General features: G+C 31.9%; 2 protein-coding genes and 1 long non-coding RNA gene across 3 annotated transcripts; all 3 read left to right on the top strand.

Moving 5' to 3' along the window:
- The first annotated feature begins 3,552 nt into the window (after window positions 1-3,552).
- LOC124826501 (cholesterol 22-monohydroxylase CYP90B51-like) lies at window positions 3,553-7,853 on the top strand. The gene is made up of 8 exons (XM_047299333.2): window positions 3,553-3,990; window positions 4,069-4,393; window positions 4,496-4,651; window positions 4,796-5,047; window positions 5,180-5,272; window positions 5,491-5,569; window positions 5,742-5,848; window positions 7,406-7,853. The coding sequence occupies exons 1-8, from the start codon at window positions 3,785-3,787 to the stop codon at window positions 7,628-7,630; spliced, it is 1,443 nt and encodes a 480-aa protein (XP_047155289.1). The 5' UTR covers window positions 3,553-3,784; the 3' UTR covers window positions 7,631-7,853.
- Window positions 7,854-10,687: 2,834 nt separating this feature from the next.
- On the top strand, window positions 10,688-17,828 carry LOC124826513 (succinate dehydrogenase [ubiquinone] flavoprotein subunit 1, mitochondrial). Its single transcript, XM_047299347.2, has 16 exons — window positions 10,688-10,999; window positions 11,113-11,280; window positions 12,447-12,534; window positions 12,717-12,863; window positions 12,947-13,087; window positions 14,053-14,138; window positions 14,229-14,321; window positions 14,410-14,473; window positions 14,603-14,746; window positions 14,956-15,143; window positions 16,058-16,232; window positions 16,313-16,483; window positions 16,608-16,677; window positions 16,775-16,895; window positions 16,981-17,018; window positions 17,500-17,828. Exons 1-16 carry the CDS (start codon window positions 10,934-10,936, stop codon window positions 17,600-17,602), a joined length of 1,863 nt encoding a protein of 620 aa, XP_047155303.1. The 5' UTR covers window positions 10,688-10,933; the 3' UTR covers window positions 17,603-17,828.
- Window positions 17,829-22,510: 4,682 nt separating this feature from the next.
- On the top strand, window positions 22,511-26,560 carry LOC124826512 (uncharacterized). Its single transcript, XR_007027870.2, has 3 exons — window positions 22,511-22,669; window positions 22,742-23,933; window positions 26,294-26,560. It is a non-coding gene; the product is annotated as an uncharacterized LOC124826512 (long non-coding RNA).
- The last annotated feature ends 416 nt before the right edge of the window (window positions 26,561-26,976 follow it).

Raw genomic sequence — 26,976 nt, 5'->3', positions numbered from 1 at the left:
GAAAACAAACAAAGATGCCAGAAATAGAAAAGAAACACAACCTAAATAGAAGACAAACACATTAGACAACGCTTGGTATGGAGATTCACAGGGCAAGGCACTGAGGGCTGAGACAAGGCACGATGAGAGTGAATAGAAGACAACAACAAAATGCTTCTGACTTAGGAACAAGATGATGTCATGCGATTCACCCCAGTGATGCATCGTCAGACAAAGAATAATTGGAGAGCATGTGAGATAGCTCAAGTTTGAGGGGATAAAGTTTAAGAATTCAAGATCAGTTGAAATGATGAAAAAAGAGGGGAGATAATGAAATGTATGTGTAAAAACACCTATAAATTCATGTTCTTAATGGATTGGATTCGAAGGAGTGTGTGTTTTATATAGATTTGTTTATGATTTATTAGAATCAAAATTTATATATATGGATGGGTTTGTTAACATATTTAAGCTCTTTTTCTTCAATAATAGAAAAAAAAATCTCCAATAAAAAAGACATACTTTAAATACAGAGGTATTTTAATAATTTTTACTTTTAATTTAAAATAAAAAATTATAAAAAATAACAGAAATACTCACCTAAACTTAACTCACATTTCTCACTTATCTAATTTGTTTTTCTCTGATCTCCATCATCTCTCTCACTGACACATAGCAACCCACGACACCGCAATATGTTGTTACTGCTCTGTTCGTTTATTTATTTGTCACCTTAATAACAAATAATTGATGATGTTGATGTTGATTTTTGATGGAAAGGTTGTCTTATATCTTTACCCTTCTAATTGTTATTAAATTTCGTTTTTAAATTTTAGAAGCAGTAGTTTATCTTCAGGAAGTTTGATACTTTGACTATGATGTGGTCTGCCTTGTTTGGTGGTTTCCTTTATTCATTTTGCTTAACATTTGAATAACAAAATAATTGATAAGTTAAAATCATGTTGATTTGCAAAGTGAAGAATCTTTTTTCACTACTTTGTAATAGAAAGTTGTAAGCCTTAAAATTAATCTTCTAAACAGGGCATTTCCTCCATCAAACAAAAAGTTCGATTCTTTCAGAAGTTGAAAGACAAAATAGAAGCTTCAATTGCAATTTTGGAACCTTAAGAATGAATAACAATTTGGAAATGCCTTCATGTTGATAACAAATTGTACTCGGTACTTTATGACGGATCAACTCACAAATTTCCCAAGACAAAACCATGTTTAACCATAAATTCTAAAACGATTTTTACACTTAATAATAAGTTCATGTTAATCTTAAAGTATCTGACAACAACAACGAATAATAGAAACAAAAAAAATTACAAATATAAAAATTAAAACCTATTTTTTTAGAAGTTTCAAATTAAAAAATGTGACATTCAGCACCAAAAATATTTTTAACTTAAAATTATGTGTGACAGTTTTCTACATCAAAATAAGATTCAATCATGGGCTAAAATAAGCTAAAAGTGTTTTTCTACCATTGCAACATATTAGTCTACTTATGCTTACCAAAAAAATTAATCAATCACAGTAGAAAATCATGAAAAATTGATGGAAGTTATGGCAATAAAATTCATTCAGTGGCAATATGGCTAATGTTCTACCTAATATTATCATTCGAGACAAAATGATTAGGTTTTCTTAGTAAAATCTAACCAGCATTTCACCATTTCTATCTAGTTACCAGATGAAAAATTAAGATTAAAGTTAGATGAATGTTTCTGATTTTATTTTTATATTTTTATTTTAAATTAAAAATAAATATTATTAAAATATCCTGTATTTAAAGTATTTCTTTTTTTATAAATGAGATTTTTTTGTCTATTAAAATTTGATACACCCTTTTAAAATATATTGAATAGGTTAGCAAATTCATATATATATATATATATATATATATATATATATATATATATATATAATATACACACTTTGATGTTTGAGACATCGAAGTTATACTTCTACAGTCAAATAAAATAATTAAAAAAAATAAAAGTTTTATAAATTTTAGATTTTTATCAACCGAAACATTAAGTAAAATAGACTTTCGTTTATCAACAAGCAAAATTTATAAATTTGCTATAATTTAAAAAATGTTATTGCGTGTTTATTTTTTTTAAACCAAAACATATAAAACTATTTCAAAAGTCAAATCTGCACCATATTATAATATATATAAATAAATTTCTTACTTCTATGCATTATATTACTAATATGTATAAACAAATTTCTTAATTTTGTACATAAAATTAAGAAAAATAAATATCTAATTCTAATAAACATCTATTTGTAAAGATGTCTACACATGTTTAATTTCACCTATTATTATTATTATTATTATTATTATTATTATTATTATATATATATATATATATATATATATATATATTTAAACTATCTCAAAATTCATTCCAATAAAACTTTTAATTATTAATGTATACAAGTAATTTTATTATGAATATTTAGAGGGTGGATAATTTAACGTATATATTATATTTTGTATATTAGGACAGTCCTACAATAGTAATATTATTTATATACATTTTGAAGCTACTATACTAAGAATGCTAAATCGTTTTTAGTTTCATGTTCTATCTAGTTATAGAAACATTATAAAAATCATACAAACTTATATTAATGACTTAAATGATGTAATTAAAAAAAAGATCACATGAAAAGACAAAATAGATTTGAGACTAAATTACTCAATAATATATTATATTAGATACTAATTTCTTGACTTTTTACGTATATAGACAAAAATGAAATGAGATTTATGTATATAGGCAAAAAAAAATTTAAATTACACATTTAGGCAAGTTATGGACCAGACCCACGCATGACTTAAAGTTTTGTTTTAAGGTTTTTAGAAATAGTTTATATACAGATATAAAATCAATAGGAATTAAATTTAAAACTTTTCAAAAATTTTGACTGATTAAAATCTTAAAATTCCTACAATATCTCAACAAGATTAGCTAAAAATTTATTTATCCTATGTTGATTTGTAATATCGTTAGTGTTACTGAGATGTTCAAAAAGGGAATATATACACCAAAAATAGAAATTTATGAATATTTTGTAACTGTCCCTGTTTTGTAGACTTAATTGTTTTCAGTTATACCATAAATACTTTTATTTATATTAATTACTGTATAGACAAAACCCTATTTTTTGGTTATGATCTTATCTGTGCTTTTAAAATTTGTGATTAATAAGTTAATGACTTAATTATTGTATAAACATATCAACATTTTTTTTATTGTAATCATAAATGTATTTAAATTGTGATTAATGAATCAATAAAAACAATGGTCCCATCACGTACCACTACTTGCTATTTGTTTAAAATGTTGTGAATGTTTTGAATACGTATTTATAAAAATGTGGTGTATACATATACCTCGTAATTATCGGATTCAAGCATAATAAATAAAAATAGAGATTGGTAAATTGGTAAGGTGCATGTTTTCCAAGTGTAAAGGCTACTTCTTCACTGCTTTCAGCTATTCCTTTTCTGCTTAAAGACAGAAGAGAAGGTTATAAAAGCACCCTCTTGGCTATACACTTTCATTAGGTTTGATCCCATTGGAACACCTGCTCTTGTGATTTCACCAAGTTAAAAAATGGAGCCTCCTTTTCACCAAGTGTGAAAGCTTTTCCTCATCTGTTCCGCACTGCACACACATGCAACTTTCTTTTCTTTCTTTTTTCTTTTTTGTTTCCTTCACACAGAGAGAGAGAGAGAGAGAGAATCAGAAGAGAAGAAAGTAGAAATAATCAGACAGGCTACTCCATGTCAGACTCACATCTGACTTTCTGTTTTCTTTCTTCCATCCTTGCTCTTATAGTCATCACCTTCATTTTCACCAAAAGAAAGAAACCAACCCTTAATCTTCCCCCTGGCCATACGGGGTGGCCCCTCCTTGGGGAAACCATAGGGTATTTGAGGACTTACCAAGCTCTTAGACTAGGAGAGTTTATGGAGAATCACATAGCAAGGTAAGCCCCCCTACCCCCACACACAACATCAATATTGGAACCAAAAACAAGTTAAAATTGTTGGATATATATGTGCAGGTATGGAACAATTTACAGGTCAAACTTGTTTGGGGAGCCAGCCATAGTGTCAGCAGATGCAGGGCTCAATAGATTCATAATGCAGAACGAAGGGAAGCTGTTCGAGGCTAGTTATCCTAAGAGCCTCGGTGGAGTACTTGGAAAATGGTCTATGTTGGTCATAGTAGGAGACATGCACAGAGACATGAGGAACATATCACTCAACTTTCTCAGCTATTCCAGGGTCCGATTTCATCTATTCAAAGACATCGATTACCATGCCCGTCGTGTTATTTTCTCGTGGAAACATAATTCTACAATATCAGCTCAAAAAGAAGCAAGAAGGGTAACTATTTATCACTGATCGCTTACTAGTTTTCTTTTGTTATTATTTTCGGTGTTACTCAAAGAGCACGCATAATACTTCGTCACTGAACTATTATTGCAGTTCACCTTCAATTTAATGGCGAAACAAATCATGAGTTTGGACCCTGGTAAACCGGAGACAGAACAATTGAAGACAGAATACGTCTCTTTCATGAAGGGTGTTGTATCTCTTGTTCCTTTGAATTTGCCCGGAACAGCATACAGAAAGGCAATAAAGGTAGCAATATCGGTCAATTACTATTTAATATCAGTGCTTTAAAGAACCCCTTTTTCCTATAATTAAATACACTTGTAATGAGTTTTTAATTTTGATTTTTGAATTTTTAATAGGTAAGGTTTCCTTTTACTGTATGTTGTACAGGCTAGGTCCACCATTCTGAAGTTCATAGAGGCGAAAATGGAAGAGAGGGCGAAGAGGGTCCAGAAGGGTGAGGCAGTGGAGGAAGAAAATGATCTTCTAAACTGGGTTGTGACTAATACAAACCTTTCAAATGAGCAAATGCTTGACTTGATATTGAGCTTGCTCTTTGGTGGCCATGAAACCTCGTCGGTAGCCATAGCTCTAGCTATTTACTTCTTGCCGGGTTGTCCTCGAGCTATGCAACAATTGACGGTAAGCATGCACCGGGATGATCTATGATACGTGGAATATTTTCTTAGGACAATTGCAACCACAAATTTCAAAAGATTAACTTTATTCCTGGCCAATTATTATTATTTTTTTATTTTTCTTCAAAAATAATAGGAGGAACACGTGGAAATAGTCACTTCCAAGAAGAAGACAGGGGAGGTTGAATTGACTTGGGATGATTACAAAAAAATGGAGTTTACTCACTGTGTAAGTGTCACATATATGATAAACAAATTGGGGTTTTATCTTTCTGTCCTTTTGTGACTCTTTTTGTAACAATACTAATTATTATTCTATTTTTAAAAAGTATTATATATCTATATATATGGTGGATATGAAGTCCGACATTAACGTGTTTGCAAATCACGTGTGCAATGAATGATTCTACGTTAATAATAAATTGCTCTTTCTTTGTGTCTGGGAAGGTTTTGAACGAAACACTTCGACTAGGGAATGTTGTGAGGTATCTTCACAGGAAGGCTATTAAGGATGTTCGGTACAAAGGTGAGAAATAGGATAGGATGCTACAGTATCTCACTGTTTTTGTGTACATATTTGGTTGAAAGAAACGAAAACGAAAGAGGAAAGGTTGGCTTAAGTGTTATAGTAAAAGAGAAAGGTGCCAGAAATCCAAAACCATATATGTGTATTGAAAATATGTGTTTGTGTTTGAAAGGTTATGACATTCCACGTGGGTGGAAAGTTCTTCCGGTGATTTCAGCTGCTCATTTCGATCCTCAACACTTTGACCAACCTCACCAATTCAATCCATGGAGATGGCAGGTAATTAACTTCTATATATATATAACCATTGACTCATTTCCACGCCTTGCATCATTATTTTTCTAAAGCTCATTATTACCACATGCAATCACTCCATTCATGGCAGCTGTGGCCCGTGAATCAAATCCCTAATTCATAACATTCACATAACCCTATATGCCATTCGAAGAAGAAAAGAAAGTAATGAAAATAGGAAGACTAAATAGAAAGAAAATAAAATGTTTGAGAGAAATGAGGTATTGAAAAACTAAGTAGGGCTCACGGATATCCTTTCTTATGATATTTTGTTTTCAATCCTGTTTCTATTTTTCTTGTTGTCTTTCTTTAATAAATCGTTTTCCATTTTCATTCTATTATATTTTTACTTACTCTATCTGTCTCATGTTTGGCGCATGGACCATATATAGGTTTTGTTTGTTTCTTGTTTTTGTTGAATAAAACACATCAGTCTTCTGTTTCCTACTGAATATTATCTCTTTTTTTAAAAGAAAGATGAAAGAGTAGAATAAAAAAGAATATAAGTAGTTGTATAGTTATGTTATAGGTAGGTTTTTTAGCTTGGGTTTGTAGCTTCCTTTATAGTACATGATAACACTTTACATTCGGCGCTTCAGAATCAGGCCCCCACATGAGGTAGACACGCCGTACAGCTTTGACGAAACTGAAAAGAATGCTTCATCCTTTGATCCTCCTTGTTGACTTAGTCATAACCAGATAGATACTTCCACTGCACTCAGATTCTCTTCATATTATAGCTTCCACGTTATAATAAAAAAAACATTCAACTGTTTCATCTAAAACTCACTCACTGTTTACAACCACTTTAACATTTTCTATGTTTAACCAATCATAATCTCATAATGATGAAGCTCAAAGTACAGATTTATGGAAAATTAAAAATGGGTAGTCTGAGATAATGATTGGGTTAAAACCTCTAATTTTGATGCCTGAATAAATTAGATGGCACGGAGGAAAGGAAGAGGGAGAATAGTAGAGTTGGTAGAGTAGAGAGATGAAAGGATCTTGGGAACAGTAGTGGGTCCCAGTGGATGCCGAACACGCCTCTTTTTGTGCACGTGTGTCCATGGCCCTGTTCTCTCTGTCCTTCCACATTATAAATGAATGCCCGTGTGCAAGTGGGCCTCTCACATCCCACGTGCATCTCTGTCTTTTCCTTTTTCTTTCTTTTCTCACTCAACCTTCTTCATTCATTACCTTTTTCTTACACCTTTTCTAATATGTCTATTGCTTCTTCTACTCTTACAATTACTTATCGTACCCCGTAATAAGAGGAAAAGATGCCATCATCACTGTCATCATTATAGAGGAAAAAGAAGAGAAAAAAATCATCATTTCAGAAAATTATTTCTAGAATAGGGAAAATTTCATTTCAGAATACATTTTACATGGTCCAGAAATTGAATTCCAAAATATATAATTCAGAAGTGATTGGAGGGTAAAATGGTAATTTAGAAAATTTGAGGGAGTGTGCAAAGAAATTGCACGGGTGCAAGAAGTAAAAGCCTGTATTAATATGTATTTTGGTTGGAGTTGCAGGGGAGTAATGGTAAAGCTGATAATAACTTCATGCCATTTGGAGGAGGATCAAGGTATTGTGCAGGGTCAGAGTTAGCGAAGGTGGAAATGGCGGTGTTCATCCACCATCTGATTCTGAACTACAACTGGGAACTTCTGGAAGGTGATGAACCTTTTGTATACCCTTATGTGGATTTCCCCAAAGGTCTACCCATCAAAGTCCAAGCTACATCATCATCCATCTAAATTGCAAACTCTCTTACCATCTACTGCCTGCAACATTATTAGATCTTCTTTGCTTTTAGTTCTTCTTTTCCATTTCATGCTTTTAGAAAATAAAAAATAAAACTATGTTTGTTTAGCTTTCCTTCTTTCCAATACTTAGAAAACTTAAATGATAAAAGTCTGTTTAGTTTATCATTTTTTAGTGAGTTCCAAGTTTATCTATAATTATATATAGTTGAACTTATGTTTGTGATTTGCTAGCTGCTTGATTGTTTTCAAAAGGAGTAATTTTACTTTTAAGAAGTGGTTTTAGAAGATGAACGTAGTAAGATACTCAATGTTCTTAAAGAATATGGGGTTTAAGTTAATAAATCTTAAATACACTATCTTTTTTAGAATAAACAATTTTTTTACAAGCGATATTGTAATGTTCTCTTTAGCATGCGAGAAGTTATAAAAAGACAAGAAATAGGTAAAAAGATGGAATAACTTATTTAATTTGAAAAAGGAATAAAGTGTAAAAAATCAAATTACGTCATTGAAAGAATGGAATGATTATTTTATTAGAAGAATGTGTAGAATTATATTAAATTTCATAATTTTGTTTAACAAATTCAAATTATTTCAGCGAAATAGTTTTTAAATTTGTTACATGCCTCTGAAAAATTTTCACACAGTGAAATATAATTAATTATGGTACCTAGGATTATAATCCATGGGACAAGGTCTTCCTAAAATAATTTGACCTTTTGAAGTAAAATAGATATATTAGTAAGAAAATCATGTAAAATTTTGGTTTAATAGCCAATTTAGTTCCCACTTTGGTTGAAAAATCTCAATTTAGTCCCTCGTTATAAAAGTGTTTTGAATTAGTCCTAACTTTTAAAATAGTGGGTCAGATTGGTCCTTTCTGTTAAATATAAGTTAACAAAATTAATGGATGATGATGTGACACAACTTAAAGCTAACGAGGGACCAATCTAACACATCAGCTTTAAGCTGTGTCACATCATCATCCATTAATTTCGTTAACTTATATTTAACGAAAGGGACCAATCTGACCCACTATTTTAAAAGTTAGGACTAATGTAAAACACTTTTATAACGAGGGACTAAATTGAGATTTTTCAACCAAAGTGAGGACTAAATTAGCTATTAAACCTAAAATTTTCTATCAATTTCTAAAGTCTTTCCAAATAATTTGAATAACTTCCATATACACAATATTACAACAAAGTTTTATAATTATATTCATTACGATACGAAAGTAATAAGAAGTTTTGTTTATGTAATGCTATTTTTCTCTTTCTTTATTTAACCACTGAAATTTACATTTATATGACAAATTAGAGTGTGAAATCACGTGTGGTGATATTGATGATTTAATAACATGTTATGAATTAAAATATGTTGAAAGATATGATGTGATATTTATATTGCATGTAATTATACGGTGTAATTTATACGGTGTAATTTATACGGTTGTTTGATAATATGAAATAGAGAAAGTCTTATTATAAATGTGTCCATATATGTGATATGTTGGTATAAATGAGAAATTTCAACGAAAGGTGAGGACACTTGATATAGTAGTTCTAGAGGTATACTTGTTAGATAAAACTCTTTCGGAAACTGTTGTACTTGACTAGTGAAACTTTTTTCGAAAAGTGTGTTCTTGTCGATAAAGCTCCCTAAAAGAGTAATGAAAAGTTATATATGAGCTGGTAAACTATGTGTAAGGACTATGTTATTGATTGAACCTCTTAGGCCAAGACTACATGTAAATTAATTGTTGATAAATGATATGATAATAATTGCTATTCAATTATGTGTTATTTATTAATTATTGAAAGATTGAAAGTCATATATTCATAATTTTAATTATTATCTTTTCTTTTAAGTAAATTCACCTTTTGTATATTTGTGATTTGGTTTTCATTTGTGATGATGATATAACTTATATTATTGGTGAAGAAATAATATTACATATGGTTTAGATGCATAACAATAATAAGGATTGTGTTAGGAATGATTTTGCCTGTATTTCACATGTATTATTAATAAACATTAAGTATTTGACTATCCTTAAATTGGAATGAATTTATTGAGTAAAACATGATGAAATAAATGAACATTTTCATTTTCTTATTTTATGTTGAAAAATCAATACGCGAGGTGTTACACTTATAATGAGTTAATTTTTTTTATGTTTACATAATTTTACTCAACAAATTCAATTTCTTTTACGGAAATAGTTTTTAAATCTGTTACCTGTCTTTAAAAGAACTTTGCTATATAACCATTCACTGGGGAAAGCCTTACCGACATAATTTGACCTTTTAAAGGTAAAAAAAGGTAAAAATATTTTGTTTTTGAGAATTGCATCAACAAATCACTTTCAAATTGAACTTTTATTTCATTATAAGATATGCGGAGAAAATTTATTTTCAAAACTAATTGAAGAATTATGTTTACTAATAAATGTCTCATATTTAATTAACTATTCTATTGAGACAATTAGACGCAATTACTCCAACACATAGAACAATTTATTTTACTTTTATTTTAAGGTGTAGAAGAAGAGAGTTACCCTTGGAAGAATTACTTTGTGAAGTCTCTTTCAGAGAATTTTAAAGAATATTTAGATCTAAAAGATAATAAGAATTTGCTTGACTTTATTTATTTATATATTAGATCACAACTTTTATCAAAGGTAAGTAACTCATTTTAGGTGAGAATCTCGTGGCTTTAGCTTTTGATATTGACTCTTTCTTCCTCTTGGTTTTAAAAAAAAATTAATACAGTTTTTATAAAATAAATTCCTTCTCCATTTAATCCATATGATCATATCTAGTTTTGGGATGCTACGGTGCGTTTCAGGGCTACGTGGACTATCTATATCATGTCAGTCGTGGCATAAAGAACACCACCCACACTCGCTTTTTCCATACACAAACACTCTGGTCTTGCCACGCGTCACTCTCTTAAATATCTTACGTGGACCACTTCACTTTTTTTTTCATATTACCTTACGCAACCCTACCCGTGATAGTCACGTTCCAATATATCCATGCATTCTTTCCAAACAACCAAAACCCTCACCGAAAATTCCTGCGTTACTTGCCTAATCGCATTCTGCTTCTTCCTAATTTGGCTTAAATTTCAATCACTTTAAAACTCAATATCAAAATTAATTTCATGCTTTTGCTACTTGTCCAAAACACTACCAAATTAGAACAACACACCAAAAGCACTGGAAAATAAACAGAACATTGGCAAGGGGTAGAAGAAAGAAAAGAGAGTGAACAAAAAGTGTGCTTCGAAATGTGGCGGTGCGTGGCTCGTGCGAATCACCAATCACTGAGATCTCACGTGTCAAGATTTTTCTCTGTGCGAACAATTCCGTCAAATCTCTCACTCTGTCTCTCCATTTTCAGTTTCCGATTCGTTCATGGAAATTTTGTTTTGTAAACGGCGTTCTTTTGGTCGTTGTGTGTGTGCAGAGTGGTGGAAACTCCTCCTACAACGTGGTCGATCACAAGTACGATGCGGTTGTCGTGGGTGCTGGGGGTGCAGGGTTGAGAGCCGCCATTGGACTTTCCGAACATGGCTTCAACACTGCTTGCATCACGAAGCTCTTCCCAACTCGTTCGCATACTGTTGCAGCTCAGGTGCGAGATCTTCTCCCACTTTCCACGTGTTAATGCATGTTACTTGTTTGTCGAAATTCAGGATTTTACCTTTTTATCGACTTCATTTGTTTTTTGGCTTTTCGGTTGCTATAGTTGTGGCACAAGTTGTCTGCATATGTGAAGTTATTCATTTAGTAAGGTAGTAATAATAAAATCAGTTTGTTGGTCATAGAGGATCATGACATGAGAAGCAATTTGGTTTAGACGAAATACACTCATTCAACGACGTTGAATGTTATTTCCACATTTTTCTTGGAACTAATTAGCCCTATAGCTAGAATGGGCCTCAATTTTGATTATTTACTTTAAATTAATCCTTTTATGGACCACCGAATGAGGGATATTGGCGTGGTTTTAATTTGGGCTGTTAAAAAGGACTGAATTGAATCAATTGATACTGAATTGAATTGTGTAAAAAAATTTAATTGTTTTGGAAGAAAACTGAATTGAATTGCTCTTTAAATAGAACTATTTGAACTAAACAGAATTATAACTTCTATGATTGAAAAATATGCTTTAAAAATAATATGTCCATTGGTAATAGTTCAAACAATTCATATAGTAATTCAAAAACAATTCAGAGTAAATTCATTTTGATTCACTCAAACTATCTTTACTGTAATGCAGTTCAATTCATTTGAACAATCATATAGTTCCGTTTCGTTGAACCACTTTTAGAGTTTAGTACAATTTTACTGTAATTCCATTCTGTTCAATCATTTTGACCACCCCTAGTTTTAACTAGATGACTATAGCTGTGGTAACTTGAATAACTTCTTTCATTTTATCATCTCCACTCACAAACTTTTAGGCATGTTTTAAATTTGATATTACACTGTTTATAGTGGGATAGTTGATGTAATGTATTCCGCTTATTGTCTTTTGGTCACTTAACACAACACCTCATCTTTGTTTGACACCACTTTTAGGGGATGAAAGACATCATTTTGGCTATTGCTTTGCAATGATAAATGAGGATTTTTCTTTCTTTTCTTACCTTATCTTTATGTTGTATTTGTTTGCATGGTTAGTTAAAGTACTGGTTGATGCTCAAAAGTGGATTAAGTCGGCCTAACCAGACCAACGTTTTCTTCTGAATCGAATATACTGATTATGCTCATGCATGGCAACAAATTTGTGTGTAGGGTGGTATAAATGCTGCATTGGGAAATATGACTGAAGATGATTGGAGGTGGCACATGTACGACACTGTCAAGGGAAGTGATTGGCTTGGTAGGAACTTACTCTACCTTAAAACTTTAAACTTTTTCGTTTTGTCCTACAAAATTTTCATATAACAAGAAGATGATTAGTTTTGCTGTTATGAATATCATGGAAAGTAGAGACTCTTGTCTTGTCCGTTTTTTTTTTTGTTTCCTTTTTGGATATGAAAAGGTAAGCTTCGTGTTCTGCAGGGGACCAAGATGCCATCCAATATATGTGTAGGGAGGCACCAAAAGCAGTCATTGAACTTGAAAATTATGGACTGCCATTTTCAAGAACTGAAGATGGAAAAATATACCAGCGTGCATTTGGTGGTCAGAGCTTGAACTTTGGAAAAGGTAAATGCAGATGGTGGAATATTATCACTTTTTATCTGAGAGTTCTGATTTTGACTCTTTTTTTTCATGTTGCTATACCACAGGTGGTCAGGCATATCGTTGTGCGTGTGCTGCTGATCGAACTGGACATGCTTTGTTGCACACTCTCTACGGCCAAGCTATGAGACATAATACCCAGTTTTTTGTGGAATATTTTGCACTAGATCTATTAATGAACAGTGATGGTAAGGTTCTCTGGAAAGTAGTTTCTTTCTCCGAACAATTTGCAATCAATTAATTGCACAGCGTATCAGCATTCACAGGAAAGGATTTAATAGCATAGGACGACCAGAAAGTTTCCTGCACTGTGCTGCAGGAGAATTATATCCTGCAAGTGGATTTTATGCATCCACATTTGCATTTTAGAGTCTCATCTTTTCTTTATACTGTTCAAGTATTCGTGCATTTGTTAATAATCCGCCAAATTCGAAATAGTTCTTGTATCATTGACAGAGGAAATGAACTACAGTTTTGCCAAAGCTATAATACAAAGATAAATAGGTCACAATTTTTCTTCTGCACGATAATAGCTACTAAAAGGCACATAAAGGAAAGTATGGGATTGTAGGAACAATACTTCACTATGTTGGTATGTCCACAGGCTAGGAAAGCAATTTCAAGGTTCAATTGCAAACATGGTTGCCTGTTTTGTCCAGCTAATCTTGAAATTAGAGTTAACCAATACAATGCTATTGTAGAAAGTAAAAGCTGAAACTTTATATTTTTGTGCATATCCCGGAAATCTAAAGAATTTAGCTTTCCTTCTCACCTTGCCTGCTGACTTCTTTGGTCATATTATGACTAGAACGCAAGCAGCAACACTGGTGAGAGAAGAACAAGAGTAATTAAAATTATTAAAAATTCTGTCACATGACACAGTTATAGGACCAGTTTTATGAATGGTACACCAAAGTATACACTTCTTTTTTTATTTATATTTAATATTTAAGACTTGAGATTAATTGGCTATATGTTCTCATCACTTATTTTTCTCACAACTATCACCTGTCCTTCATATGTACAAATATGGCGTTACTTGTTTGTGATGCTCACTGGATTGTTTAAACATTTGCAGTGCTGAAAAGATGTTGCTGACTGTGTATGTGTAGGAGTTGATAAAGTTAACAAATTTTCCTTGTTTGAAATACAGGTAGTTGCCAAGGAGTGATTGCCTTGAATATGGAGGATGGAACATTACATCGTTTCCAAGCAGCTTCAACAATTTTGGCAACGGGGGTACATCATTTTCTTTTGCATGTTAGACATTGAAGTTTATAATTGTACTTGTCGTGAACATGTATGTGTTAATCTTCTGTTTTGCATCAGGGTTATGGTAGAGCATATTTTTCCGCCACCTCAGCACATACATGTACTGGAGATGGCAATGCCATGGCTGCACGGGCTGGGGTCCCACTTGAGGTATATTTTTAGGCTTTGCAAATTTTGTTATTATGCTGAAATCTTATATAACAAGTGTTTCAACATTTTCTTGTCATAAATTTTGAAGGATTTAGAGTTTGTGCAATTTCACCCTACAGGCATATATGGAGCGGGCTGCCTTATCACGGAAGGTTGGAATGTCTTAGTTCTTATTTGCATATAGGCTATCTTTTGATTGTATACTGTAATGACAGTTATGTACGTTGGCCAATTTAGTCGAAACATATATTGCTTCTCATTTTCTTTCTTGGACCTTCTAGGTTCTCGTGGTGAAGGTGGGATTCTTAGGAACAGTGAGGGTGAGAGGTTTATGGAACGTTATGCTCCTACTGCAAAGGATCTTGCATCAAGAGATGTCGTTTCCAGATCAATGACTATGGAAATCCGGGAAGGCCGTGGTGTAGGTATGGGTGGCCTTAAATTAATACTTCTATGTTCTGATAAAAAAAATATTCTAACTATAACTGTGCTGTTAGTTTGTATATAATTGTGGCTATATTATTTTAGTGGGACGTTGTCTTCCTCTAGAAACTAGATATGCACGATATTTTCTTGAACCTTGACCTTCTAGTTAATTTGGACAATTAATTTGACCATGGAAATTGTTTTGCAGGACCCCATAAAGATCACATCTATCTACACCTGAATCACTTACCCCCAGAAGTTCTCAAGGAGAGACTACCTGGTATCTCTGAAACAGCTGCTATTTTTGCTGGTGTGGATGTTACTAAGGAGCCTATTCCTGTTTTGCCAACAGTGCATTATAACATGGGTGGTATTCCCACAAATCATCATGGAGAGGTACAATGTTAAAACTAATTGTTTAACCTCCATTTGAGAAAAGGAAAGAAAAAGAAAATATGAGAAACAAATTAAAAAATGAAAAATAAATTTAATTAGTCATTGTCATACCTATAAATATTTTTTCTAGAGCAAATATTTGCTACCATTATAAATTACTGCTCTCCGCTTGCTTGATGCACAATAGTTGAGAAGGACACATACCACAACAGATAATTGTTTGGTTTTATTTTGACGACTCCAACCTTTATATTGGCTTGTAGTTATGTACCTTACACACAAAAGAGACAGAATGTGCCAGAATGGATTGGATTATTCTGTTATTAAAGCAATTTTCTATTTAATTTATCACTAGACACCTAAACTTTTAGTTGTTTTCTATACTTCATAGAAACAGTTAGAAACGGATATAAAGCTGAGTTTGACATCCTTATGTGTTGAAAATTTTTGTGGTATGAAGTTATCCGAAAACCGTGATTGAGGAAGTCATGTTGGTACCTAAATGTCTTTCTAATATTTTTGTGAATCATTTTGTACCTGTTGCGTTACATTACTCCCATTACTATATGTATGTATGAATGTATTTTTTGTAACTAACTACCACCACTCCATTTCACTTCTATCTATGAGGGAGACTCTTGCAGAAATCTATTTATTTCTCAAATTGCTTCTCCAGGAATTTGAATATGTATGTCATTGCGTCTGTCACATTGCAAATAATGATATATTTTATTAATTTTGGTTTATGGCATACTTGATTACGTGTTTGGTTTATGGCATACTTGATTACCTGTTTGGTTTATGCATGCTATCTTGTCCTATGAATTTGTTATATTTTCATTAAATTTTTATTTAAACTACGCAAAAAAATGGAAAAAAAAAATTGGTCTAATATACATTTTTTTCTTAATTAGGTGGTTACTATCAAAGGTAATGATCCAGATGCAGTAGTTCCTGGATTAATGGCTGCTGGGGAAACAGCCTGTGCTTCAGTTCATGGTGCCAATAGGCTTGGTGCAAATTCACTTCTTGACATTGTTGTTTTTGGTAGAGCTTGTGCAAATAGAGTTGCAGAAATCCGTAGACCAGGCAAGATTCATTCTCAGTTATAAATAGATTGTGCAGGCTGAAATGAAGTGAAAAAAATTCACCTGATTAATATTTTGCAGGAGATAAACAAAAGCCTTTAGAGAAAGATGCTGGTATGAAAACAATTGCTTGGCTGGACAAATTGAGAAATTCAAATGGATCATTGCCAACTTCCAAAATTCGGTTGAATATGCAAAGAGTAATGCAAAACAATGCGGCTGTGTTCCGTACCCAAGAAACATTAGAAGAAGGTAGTACTTTGTTGATCAATAATAATTGTTCTTCTTATCCCCTTCCTATGCCCAAAGTACACTTATAACCTTTTCTGCTCCTATAGTTATATTCTCTCTTTGAATATCATGTACCTTGTGACAGGTTGTCAATTAATTGATAAAACATGGGAGAGCTTCCATGAAGTCAAGTTGGAGGATCGAGGTTTGATATGGTAAAAATTCTTTGGCCTATGTCACTTGGATCCCTATTACTTCAAGAAATCAAATCTGTTCCATCATTTTAAAAGTTCTATGCCTCAATATTTTCAGGAACTCTGACTTGATTGAGACCATTGAGTTGGAAAATCTTTTGATTAATGCCTGCATCACCATGCACTCTGCTGAAGCAAGAAAAGAGAGTAGAGGTGCTCATGCCCGTGAGGACTTTACGGTTAGTATAACCTGCTGTATATATTTCACCCCATTAATATGAATAGTGGGTCTGATTGAATACGGTGCTTGCTTTTAATTTACAGAAAAGAGACGATGGAAACTGGATGAAACACACTTTGGGGTAAGTCATGTTTCAATTAATTTGCTATTTACATGAGTAGATATTTGGATTGCGTTGGTTCTCTTCATTTCTTGTGGGAATCCTGATGCTTTTAATGTACACAATCCTGTGGATTCTAAGTGCATCAGAGTTTGCGTCTTTAATCTCTTGTATTAGTAGAGAAGTCAAGCAATCAACAAAACCAGTTGTATTAGTTGACACTATCTGGTATACGTACCATCTTTAAGTTATCCTTTCTTGAAGAACCTCCGTCTCTGGGTAGTTTAGTTTTCATTGCAGGAAGGGACAACCCTTTATGTAATTCAGTGTGTTTGCTGTCTTTTATTTAGTAAACCCCATCAAATTTGAAGTTGTGACAGAATTCAAAAAACGGACATGCATGTGGTTTGCCGGATTTACCGTCACACTTTCGACGGTATAGATACTTATGTTTATGAGTTGCTTTGCTTTTGTTAGCTGAGCTTTTGTGCATGATTTGCAGATATTGGGAGAATGAGAAGGTCCGGTTAGATTACAGGCCAGTGCACATGAACACGTTGGACAATGAGGTGGAATCATTCCCTCCTAAAGCTCGTGTTTATTAAAATACTTGTTTTAAATTACTACTATGGATGATTTATACGGATTGTTTCACCAAGTATGAAATATGAAATGGCAAGTGTAAGTGAAAAAGGATTCAATAAAAGTGTTGTAGATGCATGATCTTGATGATAATCGTTTGATTCATCATCACTCGATAATATACTATGTCTGTATCGAAAGCTGAGAATAATACCCATAAATCTCAATATTAGATTATCTTTTGCACAATAGTAGTTTTAATCTTTTTTGTATTCATTTTTATTTTTCTAACCTAAGTAGCAAATGAAAGCCTGATTAAGTGTCTTATGTTGGACTCTGGGAAAGATTAAATAAGTTGTGGAAAGTAATTGAAGTGCTATTTTGAATAGTGGGAGTTTGTGAAACAACATTTTAAGTGATTGTTGTAAACAAGGTTTTGATATGAAAATTTGTAACATTTTATTTTCATAAATAAACTGTAAGTGATTTTAATTAGTTACATTGTTCCAAATGTTGTCCCTATGTAGGATCATAAGATTCAATTAGTTATTTTAAAGCACTATTTTCCCCAATCTTAGGTAGATCGAATGGGTTCAATGAAAACATATTCATTGGCACACCACTGAACACTGCATTGAATTGGTTTAACAACTTACTTGATAGTTTCATTTCTTCATTTGAAAAGTCTTCTATTATGTTCAAAGCCCATTTTACACAAATAAGATCAAGTCCCTTAAAAGGAAACTTACTTGACATGAAATAATGATAGGGTTACATGACACATTTATTCAAAATCATTGTCAAAATCCCACAACCTAACAAAAAAAAAGTACGTGATGCTTTTGGGAAAGCACATTAAGTCAATATATTTAGTGAGTCCTTAGTCCAACAAAAGATAAACACTATATCGAAAGTTTAAAGTAGGACTATATGAGATATGTGCACAAATGTGACAAGTAGAAACCGAAAGTACCCATAATATATCATTTCACAATATTGTTAAAAATGGAGAATTAATATTCTTGATCCCTTACCACAACTAGTCCACCTACTTAAATTCCTAATAGTCAAAATTGAATACTTTACAAAGTGAATTGAACCAAAACCATTATTCATAAAATCAATAGAAAAAATTAAGTAGTTCATTTCGATGTGTAGATTTATAGTCTTGCATGTGTTTAGTAATGGCACTTAGTTTGCTAGTCGACATGTTTTCACAATTTGTCAAGAGCTTATAATTAAGCAAACATTCACACCACGGGAACATCTCTAAATAAATGGTGATGAATGTATGAATGCCATAAAATAACTTAAGCAACACATTCTTATAAGAGTTATAAGAACCATGACAAGATAACTAGTACAAAAAGAGGTTTTTAACTCGCACATTACGTTTCGGTTTTTTTGAAACCGAAGCGTATCAAAACACGGTGGCAATTTCGTAATTTTTGCGAAATTATATGCCTCGGTTCAATTGGAACTGATGTCTAAAGGGTATACTGTCTCGGTTCTCTGACCAACCGAGGCAAAAAACTCTGCTTTCCTTCTGTAAATTAGCTTTTTCACCTGCCAACTTTTTCAAAATAGGCTTACTGCCTCGGTTCTGTGCAGAACCGAGGCAGTATGTCCTGCCAAAAGCTGACAACCTCTGGATCTGAACGTTTCAAATCAATTTTGTTAGCCTTTATTGCCTCGGTTCCATTTGAACCGATGTCATAAGACCTTTATGCCTCGGTTTAACCATGAACCGATCCTTATAGTTTTTTTTTTGCCATTTATAATTTTTTTTTGAATTTTTTATGATAGGTTTAGGCATCGGTTGTCTTTAGATCCCTATAGCTTCTTCGATTTTTAAATATCAGACCTTGCATTCTCCCCTTCCACAACCTTCTCACCACCACCATCCTCAACTCCCACCAAACAAACTTAACCTCAGACTCACCATCCTCAACTCGCTCTGCCGCCGCTGCCTCCACCATCGGTCGTCGTCGTTGCCTCCACCATTGGTCGTCACTGTTGCCTCCACCGTTGGTCGTTGCCGCTGCCTCCACCATTGGTCGTCGCCACTGCCTCCACCACCGATCGTCGCCATTGTCTCTACTTCTCTCACGCGAACTAGTTGTTCGTTGTTGCCTTTGGTTGTACGTCATCGACACTGGCTGTTCGTCACCGTTTTCGGTCGTTCATCATCGCCTTCAGTCGTTTGTCGTCGCCTTTGGCCGTTCGTTGCCGCCTTTGGCTGTTTCGTCGCCGCCTCCGTTGTCCCAAATAAAAAAGAAAAAGAAAATATTTTGAAAAGCAAAAGTCCCCATTTTCTGAAAAAAATAAAAATAAAAAAGGCATCTACCGCCTCGGTTCGAAACCAACCGAGGCAAAAAACTCACACATATTGTCTTGGTTCAGAACCGAGGCAAAAAGGTTATCCCATTTTGCCTCACCTGTATATACCTCGGTTCAGGAACCATGGTCATAAACCCAAAACAACCGAAGCAATAACCCTTCGTTGCACTATTGTATAAGATGTTAACACAATCTCAAGTGGACAGAAACTAAAGTAATGTAGACAACACAACATTATTTGACTATCCAACGATTGTTGGATGACCATTACTTAGGATCCATGTTCCCCTGTCAAAATTTACATTCCTATTAGGTTTGATAGTTGCCATAGAATTTCATAGTTAATTAAAAGCTAATTGAAATGGGAAGAGAGCAAGTTTTCTACAAGAATAAAATAATGCAAAAAGCAATATACAACAAACTCACAGAGATTCAGTCGTGAGTGTTAGTGCAGCTTATAAATAGTCTTATTAGTTCACCTTGTATTTCAACCTTGTTCTTTAATCACATAATGCCATCACTTCAACTTCTAGCATTTGGTATAAATAAACTTTAAATTTGTAAAGTTTAATCACATAATGAAGAAGGTATGAACTATAACAACTATTATGGCACAAATTAACGTCTTCAAGGAAAACAACACTAAAATCTTAGAAAGAATAATGAATAAGAGACTTTAAGAAAAACAACAAATATTAGGACACAAGAGGAGAATAATAGGGTAACCAAATAGAATGAGCAAGACGTACTTCAAGATTTATATTATCAACTTTTTTAAATATAATATTCACTTAAGTTTGTATGTAATATCTCTATATACAATTTTATTTTATCTATAGATTTAATTAAAATTATCTATGGTCATATTTCTTTTAAATTCATTTTTCATTATAAGAAAAATATGAAATATTGACCAAAATTTCAATTACTATATTACCATCCATCACTAATGAAAGTAGTGATCGATTTAATAAACGACCCATATCGATCATTATTTCTTTGGTCACTAATACACAGCAAAATCAATCAATGATTTAATGATTGAAATCAATGTCCGATTTAGGGACTGAAATCAATGACTGATTTAGTTACAAAATTATTGATTAGTTTAGTAACCAAAATTAGTAATCAATTTAGTAACAAAAATCAGATTTATTGAACAAAATCAACTATAAATTTAATAACTAATTTAGTGACTGAAACAAGTAATTAATTTAGTTACCAATTTCCATCTAATTTAGTCACCAATTTCCATCTAATTTAGTGACTATTTTTTCAATCACTAATAATATTATTCTTTAATTTTAATGACTTTTGGAAAAATAATATACTTAATGAATGTATAATATATATTATATGGTATAAAATTATTTGAAACAACATAATGGTTTCAAATAATTTTATACCATTGATGTAATTTAAAATCTATAAAAAATTATAGCATTATAAAAGAAAAATAGCAAAATTAGACCTTCAGCTGATATTATGCACTAAAAGAAATCAATATCTTTGAAACAAAATTATATGATAGAATAAACATCATAAAAAAAATTTTAATAACGGAAATAGCCTAATATTACGGTAAAGCCTTAAAATATAACTTAACCGTTCATTCATTTAAGATAAACTTGTAGGAAATCATGCTTTTGTTATTTTTCTTATTCAAATGGAAACAACCATAACAAGAGAACAAAAAGAAATTGAACGTATTCACCACATGCTAACTTGTTCTCAAATTTATACTTTAAATCTCATCTTGAGCTTATTAGAATCAAAATGAAGAACTCTTTTCCACCTTCAAATGACACTAAACTTTTTTCCATCTCTTAATTAAGTCCTTTTCCTTTTACTGCTTATTATTAATTTCAATTATTGCTTTAATTCATCAGTTTTTTATTCTTATTGGCCCTTGTCATTAGATATTTGATTTAGTTTAATGGTCATGGTCATGTGTGTATCTTGAAATCTTAATGTCAATGAAATCATTAATTACACTCCATATATCATTCAATTACGAAAAAAAAAACAAATAATCATAAATTGATACTTATTACTCGAATTTAATTACTCGTTGACATCATAAATTTACAATATTTGATCTTTATCAAATTATAAAAACTAAAAGCAACCAATAAAAGGTTTTGCATGTCTGAAATAATAATTATATTATTCTTTAAAGTTTAAGAATTTTTTTTAATTTTTTTCTCTATTTTGTTTTTCATTTAAATACTAATAAATACGTTGCTATATGTTGTGGTTGTTGAATATTAAGAGGATTACTTAAAAAGCTGTTTTTATCTCTATGAATTTAAAAAAAAAATCATTTGGCTTATAATTTGTTTTATCTCTTTTCGAAATTTTATATTCCCTCTTATATTTAATATAAATATTAAATAACTTTTAAAATATCGTTGTTTGATGATAGAGTATGCTGATATTAGTGAGTCTATTTATTTATTACTTGAAAAAAAAATAACAACCAAGCACGAGTCAGAAGGGATTATCTAACCAACACTATCTGGCTGTTGCAGAGAATATCACGCGTCTAAAGTTGGAAATCTCAACCGTTCATTCGACTAAAACAACCCTATATATAATAACTGGTGCGTTTCCCCTATTTTCAATTCAGAAGTTCTCTCATTCCTCTCGTACGTACCACGTCTCAAGAGTTCGGTTTTCCTATTCGTGACCTGGTTTTGACATGGATCAGATTCCGATCTACTCGCCAATCGTGCTTTTCCTACGAATTGGTACGATTACTTTTCGATTCTTTTTATTTTCTTGCGTACGTTCTATCACTTACGTGTCTTATTTGATTAAAGATTTTCCAAGATTTGAAGCCCGGTGTCACCGATCTACCGTTCAGAGGTGTGATGATCGTGTTCGTGTTGCTTGTTTCGTGAAGGCTCGATGAATATAGCGCAGATCGCCAGAACAAAATTACCAGGTGCAGCGCTTCATAGTTGCCGTTCCTGTGTGGAGTTCTTCGCATTCGGATTTAAAGAAATTATATGAGGATTCTTGAGGGGATAGGTTCGGTGTATGTAGTAGTTTGAATATTTGGGGATGAAGTGGTTATGGAGAATTTTGTCAATCGACCTTTGCCATGACAGGTGCGCTTGCATGGCAGGTCAATACAAATTAATAAAGAAAAATTATTTGTGGGTTTTGAGGGAGATCGCACGGGAATTCCCGGGTTCTCCCTCTGGTGTGGTGGTGTGTGTGTCTGTGTTCCTTTTCCTTCTTTCTCCCTTTCTTTATATTTTTCTTTTCCTCTCTCACTCTTTCTTGCGACGGATACACCACCACTGGACTCGCTTCGTCATCGAACTAACAAGGTATCGTCTAATTTATCAATTTAACTTTACCTTTACAATAACGCCTTTCTTTTTTGGTAACATAGTCAATATACTAATAAAAACTAACAAAATCAATGCAATTGCAAACATTGAAACAAGTAACTCGTATATGAAAAATTAATCACTATAGTTTATCTCTCGAAATGGTGAATTAGTAATTGAAGTGATATTATGTTGTTAATTATAATTTTTTGACCGTTTTCTTTTATTTACTGGGAATATCTAACAGCTTGGATGATAGATTCGTAACAACAACATTGATCCTCCGGTCGACTTCTGTAATAACTAATCAAAAGGCGAAACTACTAGTTAACACTTTATTGATATTTTTTCATCTGTTAACTTTTAAAATTTTGCAACGCCATTACTACGAGTATCATTTCCAGTTTGAGTTCTTATCATTAATTGTAACCCACAATCTGTTCTCCTTGACATTTAGCATTTCATTTTCCCACAATGCATAGATTTTTCTGTAGATATACTCGTTCGATTGAAGTCTTCGCAGCCGGAAGGGTGTGAACAGTGTTTCATCGTATCAAATATTGCAGTGATCTTCCTCAGCTTGACTAGAAAGAATTGCAAGGTTTCAGGTGTTCAAAAGGCTAAATTCAAGGGAACATTTCAAATATATGTTCTTATTCATCAATATTTTGAGGTAGCTTTCTAAAATTTTAGTGAATAAAGTCTCATTGATGGTTTTCGGTCTCTGGAATAATTCTGTTTGGCCTCTGGTTTATGTTGTTGATTATGTTTTATGGATGGAATGGGATCACCATAGATTTTATCTCTTACATTTGAAGCTTAGTAATGATTTTTTTTCTTTTATTTTGAGTTTATTTTTTTATGTAATCCAACTTTCAATTGAATTGTTCATGCGTAGATCTTGTTCAGTAATGAATGAATTTTTACGTGAAATAATGCCAATTACCTTCTTCATTAATTCCAACTGGGGATTCTTGTCAAAGATGTTAATGTGTGCACTTATAATGGAAATTGTGTTAAGTTAGAATTTTATGTGATCCTAAATTACTACTTGATTATAAATGAGGATTAATGTTTCATGCAAGGGCCCTGATCCTCAATTATGCAATATTTATGAGTTATCAAAGATGATAATGTAAAGTGTGAAAGGAAGTCCTTTTTTCATCATGTATTTTATTCATTTCGCTGGAAATAATCGTTTTATTTTGAATTCAACGAGATCTTTAAACATTATTCAACTTCAATTGCTCGAAACTTTTTTGAGAGGTGAGGTGATATTAGATAATTGGTCGATTTGTTGTGAGTAAAAATATTGTTATGCAGAATGTACTGATTATTAGTATTAATATTATATATATATATATATTATATTTTATTATATTATATTATAATAGTAATAATAATTAAATCAATGATTATTAAACATTATTTAAAATGTATATTAGAGGATATATTTAATTTATTAATCATATAAAAATTATACTTTTCTTTTAATTAAACTTGTGGTATCAGAAATTATGTGTTTGAAGTTTTAGTAATAACAGGATTTTGAAAGTTGTGGAATGAGAAAAAAATTGCAATTTCTCAAGGGATTGGCCATTATCTTTAACGTTTATGTTTGCTTGTATGAATATTATTATATAACTATATTATAAATAGTATGTGTATGATGTGCTCTTAATGTTCAAATGGGTTGCTTGAATATTCTCTAAATATATGTTACAGAGGTGATTTGGCCACATCAGTTGCCTTCTTTTGAAATTCGTTGAGAACAGAAATAGCCACCTAATCTGGAAATTGTTGGAGAAAAAATGTATTGTAGATTTCTAACATTTTCTTACGCATGTTCTTTCTTTGGGAGTACAAATATTAAAAATTAACGAGTTTCACTCAATTAAAAAGGTTTATTCATGATTGTATAGTTTTTAAATAAACATAAGATAGAACAGAGTGTTTTAAGAAGTGCTATGTTGTTAATATTTCTCCATAAGATTGTGAATTATTTTCTGCATTTTCTTTCCAAGGTGAGAAAATTTTGTTAAAGAGTATTTTGATTTGAACATTGAGGAGGGGTTGAAATATTTTTTAACTAAATGTTTGATCCATTTATTTTCATGAATTTAGGAATTATTCTATGTTTTGCAAAACTTTGATTATAGCTATGTTTTCTGCAGAAAGACTGCGTTATAAATCCTGTAGTTTCTCTTGAAAGTTCTGTAAGCTCAAAATGGTAGAGCGCTCAATGCATGTTTCATTGACCTAATCTACAAAAGTTGTGAATGCTATTTTAATTTAATTTCAAATTAAGTAGATAGTTGGCTTTGAGAGGTTGGTGATTCGACCCCATCCGGATCTGTCAACAGTTTGTTGTGGATGCTTATTGAACAAGGTTTTTTTTAATAACAATATGGTATATTTTTATACACTTCTTTTACAAGTATTTTTTTCTGAAGTTTTAAATAGTAATTTCTAAATTAAGTTGTAGTTCATTTCATACTGATTAGTTTATCATGATGCAGTTGAGATAATTCTCTCTAGTATAAAGTTAACTATTATTATTCTGACAACTTTTATTACGAGGATACAATCGGGTGATTGTTTTACAAAAGGAACTATAATTCATTCTTAAGACTTTTAAATATAATTGGGCATAGGCTAGAAACTGGAAGTGTAACTGAAAGGCTGCATGAATTTGTTTTAGATATTGAATTCTGACTCACTATAATATTCTATGGAGAAGCTTTCAGTAGTTATTGGAGTAACGAATTTTTAGCTGACAATTATATGTATTGACAATTATCAATGAGAATTAGGCAGTAAATATGAACCTCTAGTTTATATATAACCATTCATCGTTAGGTGGAAAAGATAAATTTATTGTTAGGAGAAGAAAATATAATTGATTAGGAGAAGAAAAGATAAATTTCTTAAATCATTTCCGGTTTGAGTTCTTTTTCATTAATTGTAACCCAAAATCGTTTTTCCTTGATTTTTACCATTTCAATTTTCCACAATGCACATATTTTTATGTAGATATACTCGTTCGATTGAAGTCTCCGGAACTGGAAGGGTGTGAATTAGATATTGCAGTGATCTTCCTCAACTTGACAGGAAAGAATTGCAAGGTGTGTTAAAAAGGCTAAACTCAAGGGAACGTTTCAAGTACATGTTCTTATTCATCAATATTTTGAGGTAGCTTTCTCAAATTTTAGTGAATGAAGTACCATATTGATGGTTTTCGGTCTGTGGAATAATTCTGTTTGGTCGCTGGTTTAATTTTATGTTGTTGATTATGTTTTATGGTAATGGGATCACCCCAGTAAATATATATATATATATATATATATATATATATATATATATATATATATATATATATATATATATATATATATATATATATATATATATCCATAAAATCTCCACCCTTAAATTTTATTTTTCACACGTTAGAAGCTTAATAATAGTTTTTTTTCTTTTATGAGTGTTGGCTTTTGATTTTATTGAGTTTATTTTTTATGTAATCCAACTGTCAATTGAATTTTTCATGCGTGGATTTTGTTCAGTAATGAATGAGTTTTTACGCGAAATAATGCTAATTACCTTCATTAATTCCAATTGGGGATTGTAAAAGATGTTAATGTGGGCACTTAAATGGAGATTGTTTTAAGTTAGAATTTTATGTGATCCAAAATTACAATTTGATTATAAATGAG

Source organism: Vigna umbellata, chromosome 1 (assembly GCF_029865625.1).
Source record: "Vigna umbellata cultivar VRB3 chromosome 1, Vumbellata_1.0, whole genome shotgun sequence".
In the NCBI taxonomy this organism is placed as follows: domain Eukaryota; kingdom Viridiplantae; phylum Streptophyta; class Magnoliopsida; order Fabales; family Fabaceae; genus Vigna; species Vigna umbellata.
Note: the sequence above shows the minus strand (reverse complement) of the source record. Positions and strands in the feature narration are given on the sequence as shown.

What these genes read in the sequence shown, in the direction of transcription:
- LOC124826501 (XM_047299333.2), top strand. Translation starts at nt 3,785, where the DNA reads ATGTCAGACTCACATCTGACTTTCTGTTTTCTTTCTTCCATCCTTGCT. An exon ending in ATGGAGAATCACATAGCAAG is followed by an intron (nt 3,991 to 4,068) that starts GTAAGCCCCCCT and finishes ATATATGTGCAG; the next exon opens with GTATGGAACAATTTACAGGT. An exon ending in AAATGGAGTTTACTCACTGT is followed by an intron (nt 5,273 to 5,490) that starts GTAAGTGTCACA and finishes GTGTCTGGGAAG; the next exon opens with GTTTTGAACGAAACACTTCG.
- LOC124826513 (XM_047299347.2), top strand. Translation starts at nt 10,934, where the DNA reads ATGTGGCGGTGCGTGGCTCGTGCGAATCACCAATCACTGAGATCTCAC. An exon ending in ACGTGTCAAGATTTTTCTCT is followed by an intron (nt 11,000 to 11,112) that starts GTGCGAACAATT and finishes GTGTGTGTGCAG; the next exon opens with AGTGGTGGAAACTCCTCCTA. An exon ending in CCGGGAAGGCCGTGGTGTAG is followed by an intron (nt 14,747 to 14,955) that starts GTATGGGTGGCC and finishes ATTGTTTTGCAG; the next exon opens with GACCCCATAAAGATCACATC.